The 15,973-nt window shown below is 37.5% G+C and overlaps 1 protein-coding gene across 2 annotated transcripts in view; it reads left to right on the forward strand.

Annotated features, from left to right (window-relative positions):
• The window catches only part of mrc1b (mannose receptor, C type 1b), a 17,001-nt gene extending 1,123 nt beyond the window's left edge, over window positions 1-15,878 (forward strand). Inside the window, exons 3-31 of one of the 2 annotated variants that reach the window (XM_031293968.2) lie at window positions 143-313; window positions 619-774; window positions 1,849-1,959; window positions 2,632-2,769; window positions 2,882-3,058; window positions 3,389-3,543; window positions 3,704-3,817; window positions 4,058-4,173; window positions 4,293-4,441; window positions 4,537-4,736; window positions 5,603-5,718; window positions 6,085-6,160; window positions 6,280-6,433; window positions 7,825-7,863; window positions 8,204-8,367; window positions 8,494-8,555; window positions 8,949-9,049; window positions 9,161-9,303; window positions 10,038-10,143; window positions 10,396-10,523; window positions 10,619-10,663; window positions 10,917-11,019; window positions 11,282-11,514; window positions 11,832-11,997; window positions 12,503-12,667; window positions 12,830-12,946; window positions 14,425-14,580; window positions 15,044-15,073; window positions 15,257-15,878. In XM_031293968.2, coding sequence (XP_031149828.1) covers window positions 143-313; window positions 619-774; window positions 1,849-1,959; window positions 2,632-2,769; window positions 2,882-3,058; window positions 3,389-3,543; window positions 3,704-3,817; window positions 4,058-4,173; window positions 4,293-4,441; window positions 4,537-4,736; window positions 5,603-5,718; window positions 6,085-6,160; window positions 6,280-6,433; window positions 7,825-7,863; window positions 8,204-8,367; window positions 8,494-8,555; window positions 8,949-9,049; window positions 9,161-9,303; window positions 10,038-10,143; window positions 10,396-10,523; window positions 10,619-10,663; window positions 10,917-11,019; window positions 11,282-11,514; window positions 11,832-11,997; window positions 12,503-12,667; window positions 12,830-12,946; window positions 14,425-14,580; window positions 15,044-15,073; window positions 15,257-15,504 — 3,839 coding nt within the window. In that variant the 3' untranslated portion in view covers window positions 15,505-15,878. The remainder of the gene's footprint in view (window positions 1-142; window positions 314-618; window positions 775-1,848; window positions 1,960-2,631; window positions 2,770-2,881; window positions 3,059-3,388; window positions 3,544-3,703; window positions 3,818-4,057; window positions 4,174-4,292; window positions 4,442-4,536; window positions 4,737-5,602; window positions 5,719-6,084; window positions 6,161-6,279; window positions 6,434-7,824; window positions 7,864-8,203; window positions 8,368-8,493; window positions 8,556-8,948; window positions 9,050-9,160; window positions 9,304-10,037; window positions 10,144-10,395; window positions 10,524-10,618; window positions 10,664-10,916; window positions 11,020-11,281; window positions 11,515-11,831; window positions 11,998-12,502; window positions 12,668-12,829; window positions 12,947-14,424; window positions 14,581-15,043; window positions 15,074-15,256) is intronic. The other variant, XM_036004722.1, reaches the window with a different exon arrangement.
• The last annotated feature ends 95 nt before the right edge of the window (window positions 15,879-15,973 follow it).

A 15,973-nucleotide genomic window follows, 5' to 3' on the forward strand; every position in this document is an offset into this window, starting at 1 on the left:
GTTGTGCACGCCTGGAGTAATCTGTAGTAAAGAGAAGATCAAAAAATAATATTTGAGCAAAACAATTCATCTTTGCATAATAATTAATTTGCAATAGTTCAATTTAAGATTTTATGTGAACAACCTATTTTTTCCCTTTTAGACTATTACACCATTGAGGGAAATGCATTTGGGAAGATCTGCTCGTTTCCCTTCCTGTACAAAGACCGGTGGTTTGGAGACTGCACTACGTACGACTCCTCAACGAAGCGTCAGTGGTGTGCGGTTGAAACAAAATATGAACATGAACAGTGGGGATACTGCCCGACTGCTTGTGAGTACTGCATTTATGATTTTAATCTCACTACAGTGAGGAAAAAGCATGATTGGTGCACATACCAGCACTACACATATGTATCTTCAGACAAATGAATTTGGTTTCAGAGCACACATTAGATTATACTACATGTTGTTGTTCACTAGTTTAGACAACATATTTGATGCTTAACACATAGCTTTCAATATAAGAGCAACATTTAAGGTTGTTACAATATACAATTACAATATGTTACAATACAATTAAAATGTTTAGATGACTAAAGTATTTAGTTTTCTCTCTGTTTCTGTATTGATGCACAGCATCAGACAGCTGGGCGAATAACATTGTAACAGGAGCGTATTACCAGCTCAACACACAGTCGGTTCTGACTTGGGCCCAGGCTGATACCAGCTGCAAACAGCAGGGGGCCTCCCTGCTCAGTCTCATCGATCTTCATGAGCAGGCTTTTGTCACAGGTAAGACGCCACCTGGTGGATGTTTGCTTGTATTGAAACAGATACATACTGACCCAACAGTGGTTAGATTATACAGATATTAAAAACTGTTTATTTCACATGGGTTAAAACTATTTTGTTATTCAATCAAAATGCTTAAATAAGCATTCCATTATGTTATGCTTTTATGTATGATCTTATACAGTATATGCACCATTTTTTTTTTATAAATTGCCATTTGAACTGCAGTTTAATGCATCCATTCTAAAGAAGTAAAAAACATGTTAAATATGCAGTCTAATGGCCAGTATCTGTTTCATTAGAATACTTATAAACATTCAAAAAAAATCTTAAATACATTTTAGAAAGGTAAGACTTGATGATTGATCTTGTTCACAGTGCAGTTCTCCATGTTTTAGGCGTTTCCAATGAGATTTAATTGCTTTTTTCTTTAATTATTGTTATTCAATTGGATAACAGAGACAATGATTGTAGCTCTGTTTTAGCGAAAAAGCAAACAGGAAATCATAGATGAAATGACTACCGGTTACTTTTTGCACCCATTTTTCTCAACTTGATGTATGATCAAATTACACTTCAAACTTTAAGACACCAGTTATTTCAGGAAAAACAGTTCCAGAAGCTTGACATCCATCTACTGTTGCGTTAAACATTGAGTTCAAGGATCATTGTGACACTGTGAGCACAGAGGAGAGATTGTGCAATCCATTTTGTTCAGGAGTGATATGAAGCCTCTGCACTTTGGTTGCAAATCTGAAGGTCTCATAGGAACTAAAGTGCCCCAATCTTGCTCAATTTATTCAGCATAACTTTATCACACATTATTAGATACACCGATACATACAGCGTTTGTTTTAGCCTGATACTTATTAGGAACATGATTCCTCTTGTAAGATTTCCCTTGTGTGTTTTGATGCGTTTGGTTTATTTTTTTGTGCTAGAGCTTGAATTCTGTCTTTTTGCTGACCTGTTGCAATGAAAAAGAGGAACAATATGGAAAAGAGGAACAATTTATTTACTCTGTCCTTTTCCTTTTTATATTCTTCTTAACCACACAAACACATAAACACACAGCACTATTGGGATCAGGAAAACATAGACTTTGGATCGGGCTGGTCTTGGACCCAGAACATGGCTGGCAGTGGTCTGATGGGAAGCCCTTCCGTTATCTGAGATGGAGTACAGGTAAGTCTTCACTCCAATAAAACAGCCTGAAACTTTCATGTTATGTTTCACCCTCATGGCATTGTTTTCTAGACACAGGGAGATTTTAAAGATAAAGAAGCTCTAAAAACCAACTGTACACTACCTTCCCAGCACCAAACAGTCAGCGACTAGCTGGTTATCAAAGTGGAGCATTTAGCAGCGAAAGAGACAAACAATTCCCTCAGGAGTTGGTAGAGAACAAAAACATTGCTAATAGAGAGTAAATATGTGACTTATCAAGTTGCAAATCCAAGTGGCAAAACATCAGCTATTGCAGGTTTACATTTTTTTTAACAAGGCAAACCCATATAAAAACATTTCCTTTTCATCTTTTTTTCTTTACTCTGTAATTCTACTTTTTATCTCTAGATTAGATCCTATCAATTCTCCTTTTAATGTAGTGTTATTGTATATATTGTACTAGATTACACAAAATGTTATACCTTGTATATGATATCTAATTCTTTTAGATAAAAGAAAACCAGGCTGTCTTAGTCAGTTTATCTAGTTAAGTGGAGGTATAAATGCAGTATTCTATTCATATTTGAAACTATAAATCCTACAAATAATTTAACATCATTGAAACATACAAATAACTGATGTTAAAATTTTCAAGAATGCAATGAATGTGGATCTCCACTTTTGTTTTAGGAAATCCACTTCCTAATCCGGGACACAACTGTGCATTTCTTGACTCTATTGGGCAGCACACTTGGCAAAGTTCATCCTGCGTCAAGAAACTGGGCTACATCTGCTACAAAGACGGGGCCCCGCCAACTCCTCCACAAAGTACAGAAACATATTCTACTCAATTTTATTCCAACCTCCTCTGGCTGTTTCATGTGATGACGTTTACTCTATAATTTCAGTCAATTAATCCCCTTTATCTTTTGCTCATCAGTTGAGCAAGGATTTTGTTCAGCCCCTTGGATTCCCTACAATGGCCACTGCTTCCACCTTCATCGTGCTACGCAAACATGGTCTGATGCTCAGAGAGAGTGCCGCAAAGAAGACGGGGACTTAGTGAGCATTCGCAATGTGGAGGACCAAAGCTTTGTCATCTCACAACTTGGATTCGGTACGTCAAGACAAAAGACATTAAGACAGTCCAACCTTCTGTCTGTTTTTGCTGTAGACCGATTTTAAAACGTCTTTTTTGTATTCAATATAAAAATCAAAAAAACTCAATAAGTCTGAATAGGAAGGGAGGACACGTGTACACTGTATACACATGTGTATTAGAACCTATTAGTTTTATTGCTGACAGATTTAAGGATGTCTACAATTGTCCATGTTTACCAATGTTCGCATTGTACCTATAGCGTCATTAATTTCAGTTTGTAGAACATAATGTTAACAGTGTAAAATGTTTTCCGCTGGTTGACATGAGGTACATTCTTCACTGCAGGAACCTCTGATGAGCTCTGGATTGGACTGAATGACAGGAAGACAGAAGGGCTGTTTGACTGGAGTGACCACTCTACTGTCAGCTTCACCAGCTGGGAGTTTGGGAAACCGTCTGTCTCCACTGATACAGAGGACTGCATTCTCATCAGGGGAGAGGTAAGGCATCCTGGTATTATTCATCCTATTTGTGCAAAAAATATTCCATCTCATTACCACCCAGAAAAAAACAGAAGAAGAATATGAGTATATGTAGTCTATCTATCCAGTACATTCAATCCACAAGAATGCAAATGTTTACAGTGTTGTTTTCTTGCAGAATGGGAACTGGGCAGATCGCTCGTGTGATGAGAAACATGGTTTTATCTGTATGAAGCAGAGTGCCACTGAAAGCACCGGAGATGAAGTAGATGTAGATATAGGCTGCAAAGCTGTGAGTACATTTGCATGTAATCTATGAAAATAGTAGATGACCTCTAAAACCATCTGGGTAATCAAAGTGCATGATTAAACCCAGAAATTTATTTTGAAAATTGGTTTTCATATCACGTTCAGTGGGAGGTCAGCTAAGCATCTCTCTCATGTAGATTCAATGTCTTTTATGAAGAAAATGGATATGGTACATTTTAAAATCACAACTCCTCAGTTCTAATCGATGCTCGGTTTCCTACAGGGTTGGAAAAGACATGGCTCCTACTGCTACTTTGTAGGAACAGAGACAAAGACGTTTGATGAAGCTAAAGAGGACTGTAAGACCTCAGACTCCTACTTAGCTGATGTTTCAAATGGGTAAGAACACTTCATGTTTTTATTAGCCATGGTATAACTGTGTTTGCAAGTACTAAACAGTATATTTCACATAATTCAATGAGACATAAAAATCTATGAACTTGTGTAAATATTTTCAGGGTGGATAATGCCTTCCTCGTCAGCTTGGTCGGGGTGAGACCAGAGAAATACTTCTGGCTAGGCCTCTCAAACCAGAAAGACATTGATCAATTTGTGTGGACCAACACAGACTCAGTGAGGTTTACTCACTGGAATGCTGAAATGCCAGGTATGGAGAAAGATGCAATTTTATCTTTAAAATAGAGGGCATAAACAGCAGTTCCACAATTTACATTCCACAATTTTTCTCCTCAACAACTCAAGGTTACAAAAAGGGCTGCGTTGCCATGACAACTGGGATTTTGGCCGGACTATGGGATCTGCTGCCCTGCACCAATCAGGAAAAATACATCTGCAAACACCTGGCAGAGGGGGCAGTTATAACCGTTGCACCACAGACTCAAACTCCTCCTCAGTGTGCGGAGGGTTGGATTCGAGTGGGAACAAGGAACATGTGCTCCAAGGTACAACCGGAGGTCAACCTCAGCTAAACAAAATTAAAACATGTTAGCTCTACCTGATAATACCAACAAAACAAGACAAGTGTCCTGCCACAATCACCATGATATATTAAACATGTCCCCTGCAGGCAATTCAAATAAAGCAAACACGCTCCCTCCTCTCCGGCTCAACGAGCCAGATAGAGAGAAAGCAGCAGTGGTCGAGCGAGCTAGAAAGTAAATGAAGAGAGAAAGCCACGCTGGCAGGAACAAAGCTGTGAATCAGAGGAATAAAACGTTATTTTCTGATTGTTTTACAGTGGTTACATTCTAAAGCACAAATCAACACACTCACACCTCCGCACAACCCTGCGGAAAGGAGCCGCACTTTGTGTGAATGCAGAGCTTCATCCTGTCGCTGCTTGTGTGTCTGTGTCGGTCAAACCGACCCAACACATCCACACAGCGATGTAAAGACACAGCAGACAGACAGTTAGCAACCAGCTGGTGAACATTGTGTAGCATTTAGCAGCTAAAGAGGCCGATATTTGCTTCAGGAGTTGGTGAAGATCATAAACAGAGCTAAAAGAGAGTGAATATAAATAAATATACAAATGGTATGATATACAACAACTGTTTGTATATCAAACCATATCAACTGAAAAGGTGATAATATGTGAATTTTGTGTTTACAACTTGTTTCTGCTGCTCCTAAGTGACTGAAAAAAAACGGAAATAGGAGGAAATAGGGAAATACATAATTTTTTCTCTCAATGATACACACATCTTGGCTAAAATAAATATAAACAAGTCTATTTAAATAATCTATTCTACTAGTGTACATGCCTGGACTAGGCTACTTTAATCAGGCTTTCACTCTTGTGTTCAAGTTTTTCACAGGGCCTCGTGCAAATGAGAAGACCTGGTATGAGGCCAGGGATTACTGCAGGGCCATTGGAGGAGACCTGCTCAGCATTCACAGCGCCTCTGAGCTACTTGTTGGACGGTATGAGCTGGTTAAATACAATTTTAACTTAGAGTTGCAGCACCAGACACCTATAAAAAAAGCATAACTCTTGCAGTATTAAAGATAACACCCATTAATATACATTATTAAATACCTCTGTATGCAAGAGGATTGAAAAACTGGCTCATAGAGGCATTCAAGTGTAAGTTTCATACTTACAGTGAATAAATAAAAAGTTAAAAAAATTAAATAGAATAGAATATTTACTCTGCTATTAAGACGTGATAATTGGCTTGAGTACTTCTTTGCTGTGGTACTCATCACTTCAGTTACGTCCTGCCTTGAAAGGGCGACAACATGCTAAAATAAGGTTGCATACACAAATCATTTATTTCTTTTGTTCAACAGACATGGAAAAGCCTGGATTGGACTTCATATTCCTGACACGAGCACTGGTTATACATGGAGTGATGGATCCCCGGTTAGTTAACTGTGTTTTACTTTTTACAACTTAATCTACCCCATCATATACCCCAAGAAACATTTGTTATTGTTTTCTAAATGTTTCCATATTTTTTTGTTATGGCTTTTTGATTCCAGGTAAACTTCCAGCACTGGCAAGAAGGAGAGCCAAACAATCACAATAATGATGAATCTTGTGCTGAATTCATAATCTATAAGTCAGATGGGGCCGGGTCTTGGAACGATGTGAACTGTGATAGTTACAATGACTGGCTGTGTCAGATCCGTGCAGGTACAGTTGAAAAAGTTACTCATTTTTTGTCAGATATCGTTTGTCTCTTCTGAAGAGAAATCATTTTTTTCATTCATTCAGGAAAAACTGACTTGTGTATGCATGCTATTTCATGCTTTTGATTGCCTTCCCCAATGCTGCAAAGCTTCCCACAAGAAATATCTTCCCACAAGAAATATCACGAACACATCTCCAACAACAGGGATTAAGAGTTGTTGATTTGACTAATTACAAAGATGATTTACATTATATTTGGCCGGTAACCAGATCAGTTCTGTTTAGTTTAGATTTTTACAAGAAAACAAAATAAGACATCTACAGACAGTAGAGGTAAAAAAATGAATTAACTCAGGACAATCAAGTGAAACTTTCACAATGGTTAAATCATCAATATGATTAATTAGACCACAGAGAGAGTAATAGGATAAGTTAACATGAATGTAAATAAAGCCACTTTCCCAGCCAAGTATATATGTTTGCTGGATCATAAGATCATTGTCCTGCTGCATTGTCCTTACATTTGAGGGACTATGTATGAAAAGGACTATGAACCTCTATGATTGCTGTAAGTCAGCATTTTAACCTTTGGTATGTTTTCTATAACAACACCTGTATAAACTTAAAAAGCAAATACTTTTTAAATGAACGTTTCATTTTTGTAAGGTCAGGTTATCAAATACTGACTCATTTATTTATTTATTTATCTTGAACAATCAACAATGTTACAAGATAAAACAACAACAACAAAAAATATATAAAAGGGATTAGTTCAAGAAGGAGCAGGCGGAAGCAAATAGCTTATTTGGTCCTGCCCCTATTTTACAAAATCAAATTGATACAAAGTAAGTTGATATGCAAATACAGCATACATTTTTTTTCAGTCTTACAATAACTTAAAACAGTACAACAATATACAACAATACCTTTATGTTACAATTCCGTTCCTGTGTTTCGGTCTATTCTTTTCTGTATTGGTCAAGTAATGATTTCTTTAATCTATTTTTGAACTGAATGATATTATGGCTCTGTTTGATGTCACTGTTCAGTCCATTCCACAAGGTCACCCCGCAAACTGAAACACACATACTCATGAGATCAAGAGAAGTACTCTACGTCTGGTATATTAATCAATGCCAACTTATTTTGCTCACTTTGGCAAGAAACATGCTATATACTGTTACTGTTGACCGTACTGTTATCCATAGTAACTCACAGTATGAGTGGTCAAACCTACAGTATGCCCATGCTACATGCTACTGCTATGCTCCCTCTTCTGGTTTACATTATCTCACAATACAAGATTAGACTCAAGATAGGGTACGGAGTGGGGGGCTGGCAGATTTGTTTGCTTTATTTCTACATGAAATGAACACTTGTTTGTGGCCTTACAGGAGTGACTCCAAAACCACCTCCAAATAATACTGCGGTGGGTAAGTTGACATTGTATAACCAAACACACGCCCAGGGTGACAAACATAAAATGCAACATATTGGGAAACTAGTGATGGCTAGTTTAACTTCAGTCACATTTAACCCGTTTTGGTCCACTTGAGCAGACCAATATATCTTAAAAAAACGTAACCAAACAAAAATACAGCACACTTGGTGCAAGTAATATTACCGTTTCTAGCTGGTACCATTAAAAACTGTTCACTTTGATGGTGTATAACACATTAGACATTAAGATTGTATGCTGTAAAAGATGTATAACAGGAAGAAACTTCAAAATAAAACACATAAATCGTCAAAATGTTTCTAAAACCTTTGCAGACTATAACACCACTTCAGATGGTTGGCTTGTGTGGAGAGGGAATCAGTATTTTATTAACACAAACGCAATGTCCATGGAGGATGCTCGTCACTTCTGTCAGCAGAGGCATGGTGACTTGGTATCTGTCACCAGTAAAGATGAAAACCTATTCTTATGGAAAAAGGTAGATGTTTGTTTGTTTTTTGTTTGCTAAACAAATTTGTAAAATGTTATTCATATTGAAAGAACTTAGTAACTAGAAAAGTAGGTCTTAAAGCTTATGTGTATTTCTGTGTGTGTGCGTTTACAGATTTCCAGAAGCTATAGGTCCTATTATTTAGGTTTGTCAGTGGATCTTGATGGGTCATTTTGGTAAGTATCAATGAATGCCATTGAATGTAATATAGGGAATCAGGAGGTTAGAGAAAACACTTTGGCCTATTGATTTATTTATTTTTTAGTATTAATGGCTCTTACAGTAGGCAGGCTGGCAGCCTAAATAGCACAATAGTTCATTTTATTTCCCCTTAACTCACTCATTCAACTCATAAACCTTTTTAAGCAGTTTTAATGCTTCAGTTTGACTTCATAAGCATTATTTCTTGATTTTTAGTGGGGATTTTCAGCTACATCGCTAGATTTTATTTGTCTTCTGTTTATTTACCATGCAAAACAGCAAAAAGTTGGATAAAAAGTTCTAATGTGAAGTCATTATTGTTTGCATGATTTCACATTATGCTTCAACTAAACCATGTGTGCTTTAAGGTGGATGGATGGTTCTCCAGTGGCGTTACAAAAATGGGATGAAGATCAACCAAATTCTAATGCCTTTGATGAGAACTGTGTTTTTATGACTTATTATATGGGTGAGTAATTGCAAACTGAAGAATGACAAATTAAAATGCTCTGGATAAGATTAGATTAAGTAAAAAGTTGCTGGTGAAATTTTACACATTATATATCTGCTGTACTTACAGGCTTCTGGCGTACTTGTAATTGTGGCCAAGAGCAACAGTCCATTTGTAAACGAGGAAACTCAGCACCTGTCAACACCACTGCCGCCCCCACAGTTCCTCCGAAAGGTGGCTGCTCACCCAAGTGGACCAAGTTTGACTCAAAGGTCAGAAATCACTGTTGACAGTTAGTTTAGATCTTCAGTGCAAAACTTCTTCTGATCTGAAATCACTCTCATTTAAGAGCCTTTGGGACTGAATTGATTAGTCCAGATGTGTTTTACAAAACTGTTATTCAACATCTGAACTGAGTGGTAAAAGAATCAGCTTTCAAAATGACAGTATGCCACACCACCTGTCCTGTTTTATACAACATGCCCTTATTTAGGCAGGTGTTGCAACTATTGGTGTATTACAGAAAATGGAAGGCTTGTCATAGTTTAATTTGGAAACCCTACATGCATTCATGGTATAATGTAGAAGATCCTCCGATAATATTTATCATAGTTTGGGCTTTAAAGGCAAGTCCACATGCATAGGGCCAATTACTGTAATGTGCCATAATCCAGTTATACTACTCCAATACAGAGTAGCCTAGATGCATATTTGAAAGTATAACTAATAACAGTGAAAACATTAAAGTCACGTGATAAAATTAAGAACGAATTTATGAAATGTTTTTCATGTGATACATTTTTATAAGAGTTTCAGACTTGTACATATATGTAAAACATCTTTTTTCACATGTGGTTTTTGTAAAGAAGGAGCAAATAAATACAGAGTTTGGTGAATAAGCACAAAAACATGTTTAAGATCAGATCAGATGGCATCAAAGCATATTGAAAGATGGCTAGTGTTTAGTTGTAGAGTGAAAAATCACTATTTTATTTCTCATCTGCAGTGTTACAATATCATTAGTAACCAGAAGGCCACCTGGGAAGACGCAATGACACAGTGCATTTCCATGAAAGGCAATTTAGTCTCAATTCCCTCAAGGCGTGTGCAAGGTTTGTTCTTCTGTTTTTTCCAAATATCTTTTATATTGATCATAATCGTACATAATCGTGTGTACAATGTAAATAGAGAGTGTGAAAGTTCAATCTTGACCTTGGAAAAAACACCAAAAATATCTTTAGAATTTTTTTTTTTTCATATTGATTTAAATCTAATTTAATCATAATCTTGCAAAAATGGCAAAATTAAACCTTTGTAAAAAGTACCGTTGGAAAATACTTCATTACTACCTTTGAAATTTTCAGCATTTTTGACCACCAAAATGGCTGAATCAGCAACTACAGACCTGTGGATTGGTTTAAATTGTTTAAAACGAGATGGGTTTTACTGGGTCGATGGCAAAGCAAGGCAATTCACCAACTGGGGCCATTCTGTAAGTATACACAATCTACTAGCTTGGTGTTTGAGGTACTGTTTAATTGAAATAAAAAATGTTTGAAATATTATTTATCTTGTTCTGCTCTTAAGAAACATCGACGTCCTCCGGGGGCCTTTTATCAGAGATGGAATGAGGTAACATATATCAAAAATATCATTCCTTGTTACTGTTGGCCATGACATAGAGTGTCATGACAAACACAAATGACGAAAGTGACAAAAGTGTGTCAGCTGACAAACAAAGAGTTAGTCATCAGGCCAATCAATCAATCAATCAATCAATCAATCAATCAAGATCACTGCAAGTTTACCAGGTAGTCAGCATAAACTTTGATGTCACACTGAAAAGATTTTTGAAATCCTAACCACTCCCAATGTACTTCACCAGGAAGAATGTGTTGTGATGACCAGCGGTTCCACCTTTGGCCTCGGTAAATGGTTAATTAAGTCCTGCAATGACACCAATGGATATGTCTGTCATCGAAATCTTGGTGAGTTTATCCTTTTTCTCTTTTAGAAATTGCCTGAGGCTTAAAAATGAATCATGCAATATCTTGTTTAAGTAAAGTATGTAGGTCTTACATTAAGCAATTGGTTTACAGCACCATTCTGCCCAAACATCAATACGCATTCCATGCAGTAGACTAAACATGGTTTGGAAAATTGTTTACAGTAAAATTAACCTACAGTTCCTGAGACAATAATGTCTGTAAAAAAAACTTTAAAAAATGGATTTATCTCTCATCTCAACAGACCCAAAAATCCCAGCTCTGCCAGAGCCAGCAGTTACTAACATCTATGTTAATCTGGGAAATGACAGCATCAAGGTTGAGACTAAAAATCTGACCTGGGACGATGCCAAGAAACAATGTGAAGATGATAAAGCCAACCTGGCTAGCCTGCGAACTGAGTGGACGCACGCCTACGTGGAGCTGCTGGCTATGAATCTCAAAGCTCCTCTTTGGATTGGATTGAACAAGAAGCAGGTACAGCGCTGCAACCAACTAAAATTACTACACTGTAGCGCAAAAACTCCTACAGGCTAGTTCCAGGTTAAACTGGAACCTTAAAAAAGTAGTCAGATACTATACAACAATTACGAATAACTAATTTACTAAAAATGATTAGCTTTTATCCATGACATATAACATAGAACCCTCACAAGACAGCTGACCATCTACTCTGTGGTGTCATATAAAAGCGTAGATTTGTTTAATCTATTTGGCAAAGAAAGACATTTTAAAAAGCCATTTACAATGCATGCCCAAATTCAAATGTTGATTTGATCCATTCTTGCTTTCAGACAGGCGGTTTTTTTAGGTATATTGATGGCTGGCACCTGAACGCTGCCAGCTGGGCTGAAGGTGAACCAAGCAGAGACCAACCTTGTGTGTACATGGATGTGGATGGAAAATGGAGGACTGCTTTCTGCAATCGGACCATGAACAGTGTTTGCATGCTGTCTACAGGTATGATCACTAGCAGACAATGTAAATGAACACAATCCAGGTATCATGCTGAGTGTCAACTACTGTAGGTTAAAGTGATTATACTGTAAATGCTTTAATATTCTTTATTTTGCTTACGCATTTGGTACACAGTGTGTGAGATGTTAGCTTGTTGCTTGTTAGCAAGCCATAAAGGAATACTTAATCCTTCAGTTGATCTAAAATATGTCACCAAATCTTCCGATACATGGTTTTCACGTAATAGAGCACTACTGCATGTTCCCACAACAGTTCTGTTTTAAGATGTGGTCTTGTTACTTTATATCCACCTTGATGTGAGTTTGTGATTTCAACAGTCTTCGATTATAGAAATTCATGAGCACTGAAAAAGGTCAATTCACAATACTCTAGCCTTTATCCAGGATCTTGATCAGAGCTAGTTATTAGAATGACAGTATATAAAGTTCACTGCATTTAACAACTAGTAATTAGTTGATCCCCTCATCATTGTTTCTGTCACTCACAGATGTGCCACCAACAGAGTCAACCAACTTCCCAGGGATTTGCCCTGAACAGACAAACGTGGAGTACCAACAGAGTTATACCTGGCTGCCATTTAAGGGTCATTGTTATTTGTTTATGACAGAGGAAATTGAATGGGCAGATGCAGCTAGCAGCTGTATCAGGCATGGTAAGAGACACACAGGCAGAGAGAATTGTGTGCAGAGAAAATTGGACAATTTAAGATCAAGGGCATGATGTGTTGTTTACTGATGTCAGCAAAAAGGAATAAACAGCAACTAGTAATAAATGTTTAGTAATTGTTACAACTAGACTGTTTTTTGTTATGAAGGTGGAATCCTCGCTAGCATTGAAGATCCTGATGAGCAACAATTCATTAAAAGCAATCTGGAAAGATTTCAAGATAGCCACAGTGCTTTCTGGATCGGCCTGTATAAAACTCATAAAGGTATGATTACACTCTTTGAAAAAATATTTTCAAGAAAAAAAATGTATTTTTCTTGTAAACAAACAAAAGTTTAGTTTACATTCATTGTTCCTCACCAAAAACGCATTGTGTGTATCTTTCAGATCTAACAAACCAAACCAAACCTCATACACATATTTTGAACACATTAAAACCAGAGGCCTGTACTACGAATCAAGATCAACATGCCCTGGATTTCTCTCAGTTATCTGGCTATCACGACGCTGGTTATCAACTAGTTCAATCAACCCAGGGTTTCCTAATCCAGCGGCGCGCGCGTTCACATAAAAGAGGCGGTGTTTGCACAGCACGACCAATCGCAAACATCTACCAGAGCCTCATATTTTACATAAGAAGAGGAAATTATAATTCTACATAAATATGAATAACACAGACACGGTTTTTGCAGGCAAAACGTAATACAGTCGCTGCTTCCTAAAACAGGAGGAAAGCTGGCAAAAAAAATAGCCGACGCTGTAAATGCATAAATCACAACGCTTATCAATATCACTTCCCCATCGGTCAGGCACTAGATCTGACCATAATTACACTTGTGCACTTTCCATAAACTGCCGTTGCTTTAGACTATTATTTCAGTTGCAACCCTGGCAGTGGTAATAAAATATATAAAAACATAATTCAAACTGATGTGGCATTGGCAACACACGGCTCAAGAAGCCGAGCCGATATGTAATTCCCTCCCATTACAATCTATGTATTTCATAAATATACACATCAGGGAATGCTAACGGGGTTGTCGTTCTCTAAATGTTTTAACTTTTATGTGCGCACCCCTTTCTCCCCCTCTCCCTCTCTCCCTCTCTCTCTCTCCGCCCACCGAGCTCCGCCTGATCTTTTAAGAACGGTGACGCCGTTATCAATCGAGTATTGATTGGTCGGTAGGCGGTGCTTTTACACCGATTGATCTCTAATCTCCAACATAACCTGCTCCCGACCAGGTTAGGTGTTCAGCATAAGTTACCACGGTGATTTAACCCGGTAACAGTGATCCACCTTCGTGATACAGAAAACCCTGGGTTGAACCTGAAGTTAGCTCGTTAACGCCAAATCTTGCTTCGTAGTACAGGCCTCTGCTTTGTTGGGCGCCTGTGTAGCTCACCAGAGCATGCTCCCATATACAGAGGCTCAGTCCTCACCCTTTGGCCCTTTGCTGCATGTCATTCCCCATCTCTCTCCCCTTTCATGTCTAAGCTGTCCTAGCTAATAAAGGTCTTAAATGCCAAAAAAAAAAATCTTAGGAAAAGAAATCCTGCTTTGTTTACATCCATGTTTGTTATCTAGCAGTCTTCTTCTTCATTACTTTTGATGGTGCATTGATGTATATCTTGGTGCTTTACCGCCACCTGTCAATCAGTGGAATAATGTGAAACAATTTGCAGGAATATGTATCACGTCATCATGTGAAAAAAGTGATATATTAAGTTTCTGTTTGACCCTAGGGACATGGTTGTGGTTGGATAAAACAGTCATGGACTACACTAACTGGGCTCCAGACGATAGTAATAATGACTTTGCAGAGATCGGAACCTCAGATGGGGCTTGGAGGACAGGTCGCAGATGGCACGACAGAGCATACATCTGTGAAACACCCAAAGGTAAGATCATCATACCAATGTAGTTGAATGTATGGTGTTTCAATAAGCACTTCTCACTCTCACACTTAAAAATACTCAGGATTAAGAGGGAGCCATAATCATACTCTAGACTCTGTTAAAGATCAATTTTCCCTAAAAAGTTAATAAAATTGATTTAAAAAAAAACATACGTTGCGCGTTTATGATTGTACAGTTTATATTAATATGCGGCTTGTTTCCAAACAAGAATAAGGGTCATCCTCCCTCAACTGCCATAAAATCAACATCCAGATCAGATCATCTTTTGCATCTTGGTTATTTTACAGGTTAATTTATGTGGATTCTGCTAGGCTGGACAGTGACAGGGATCAGAGTCTTCCATCTAGGGGAGCTCAGACCTGGATGTGGAGATGGTCAAACTACACATTGTTATTCCTTTAAGAGTGTTACTTATCTCAGCATTTTTCACTTCTTTTCCCAACAGTGATGCCCGAAGATTCAGGATCAAAAGCTGGTAAGTTATACCTTTGTATCTCCTTAAGTTGTGTAGTATTTGAATTATTTAATAATAATATTTGATAAAATGGTACATATAATGCAACATTGATGGTTATCAAAAATATAAAATAATAATATTTGAAGTCAAATTTAGTTTTGAATTGTTTTGACTGACCAACATCTACTGCATTTTGTGCAGAACCTCATGGAGGTCAGGATCCTCGCAGTCGTGTCCACACGAGTTTGATAGTTGTGCTGATCATTGCTATCACTTCTACACTGATAGTCATTGCATTCTTTCTCTACAAGAAGTCTCCTCGTCCCTTACCCACCTTTGACAATCCACTCTACTTCGACAGTGAACGATCCCAGCCCGACGTGGTCGATACCAATAAACTGATAGAGAATGCAGAAGTAGAAAACCCTGAGCCTATTATAACTCTGTGATTTATAAAGTAGCAGAATCTAGTGGGACATACACTATACTGTCCTGTATCCCAGACCTTTGTATTCACTTTGATGCTTCATTAGTGTTTATGCTTAGTTTGTTTTTTTACTATAGTTGGTATATATTCAGTTATTTAACAATATGTCACTAAGTGTTAGTTTCAATGGAGTTGGCAATGTCTGACCTCGTGGAACAGAACAATTTAGGCTCTAGGATGTCTCAATGGGAATTATTGGTATTTGATTTTGTCTTTTTATCTATGATTGAATGTATATAATTGTTACATGTTATGCTTGTGCTCACTATATGCTGTTCATTGCTTGTAGTGCCTGTGACTGTTAAATGAACATTAAACTTGGCACTAAGCAATTGAGTTCTGTCTCGTGAAATAAAATAACACACAAAATAACCAACAATGCTTTTATTTTGGTAAACTGCATGTGTTTATTATTTATTCAATTAATGCAG

This window comes from Sander lucioperca, chromosome 9 (genome assembly GCF_008315115.2).
Source record: "Sander lucioperca isolate FBNREF2018 chromosome 9, SLUC_FBN_1.2, whole genome shotgun sequence".
In the NCBI taxonomy this organism is placed as follows: domain Eukaryota; kingdom Metazoa; phylum Chordata; class Actinopteri; order Perciformes; family Percidae; genus Sander; species Sander lucioperca.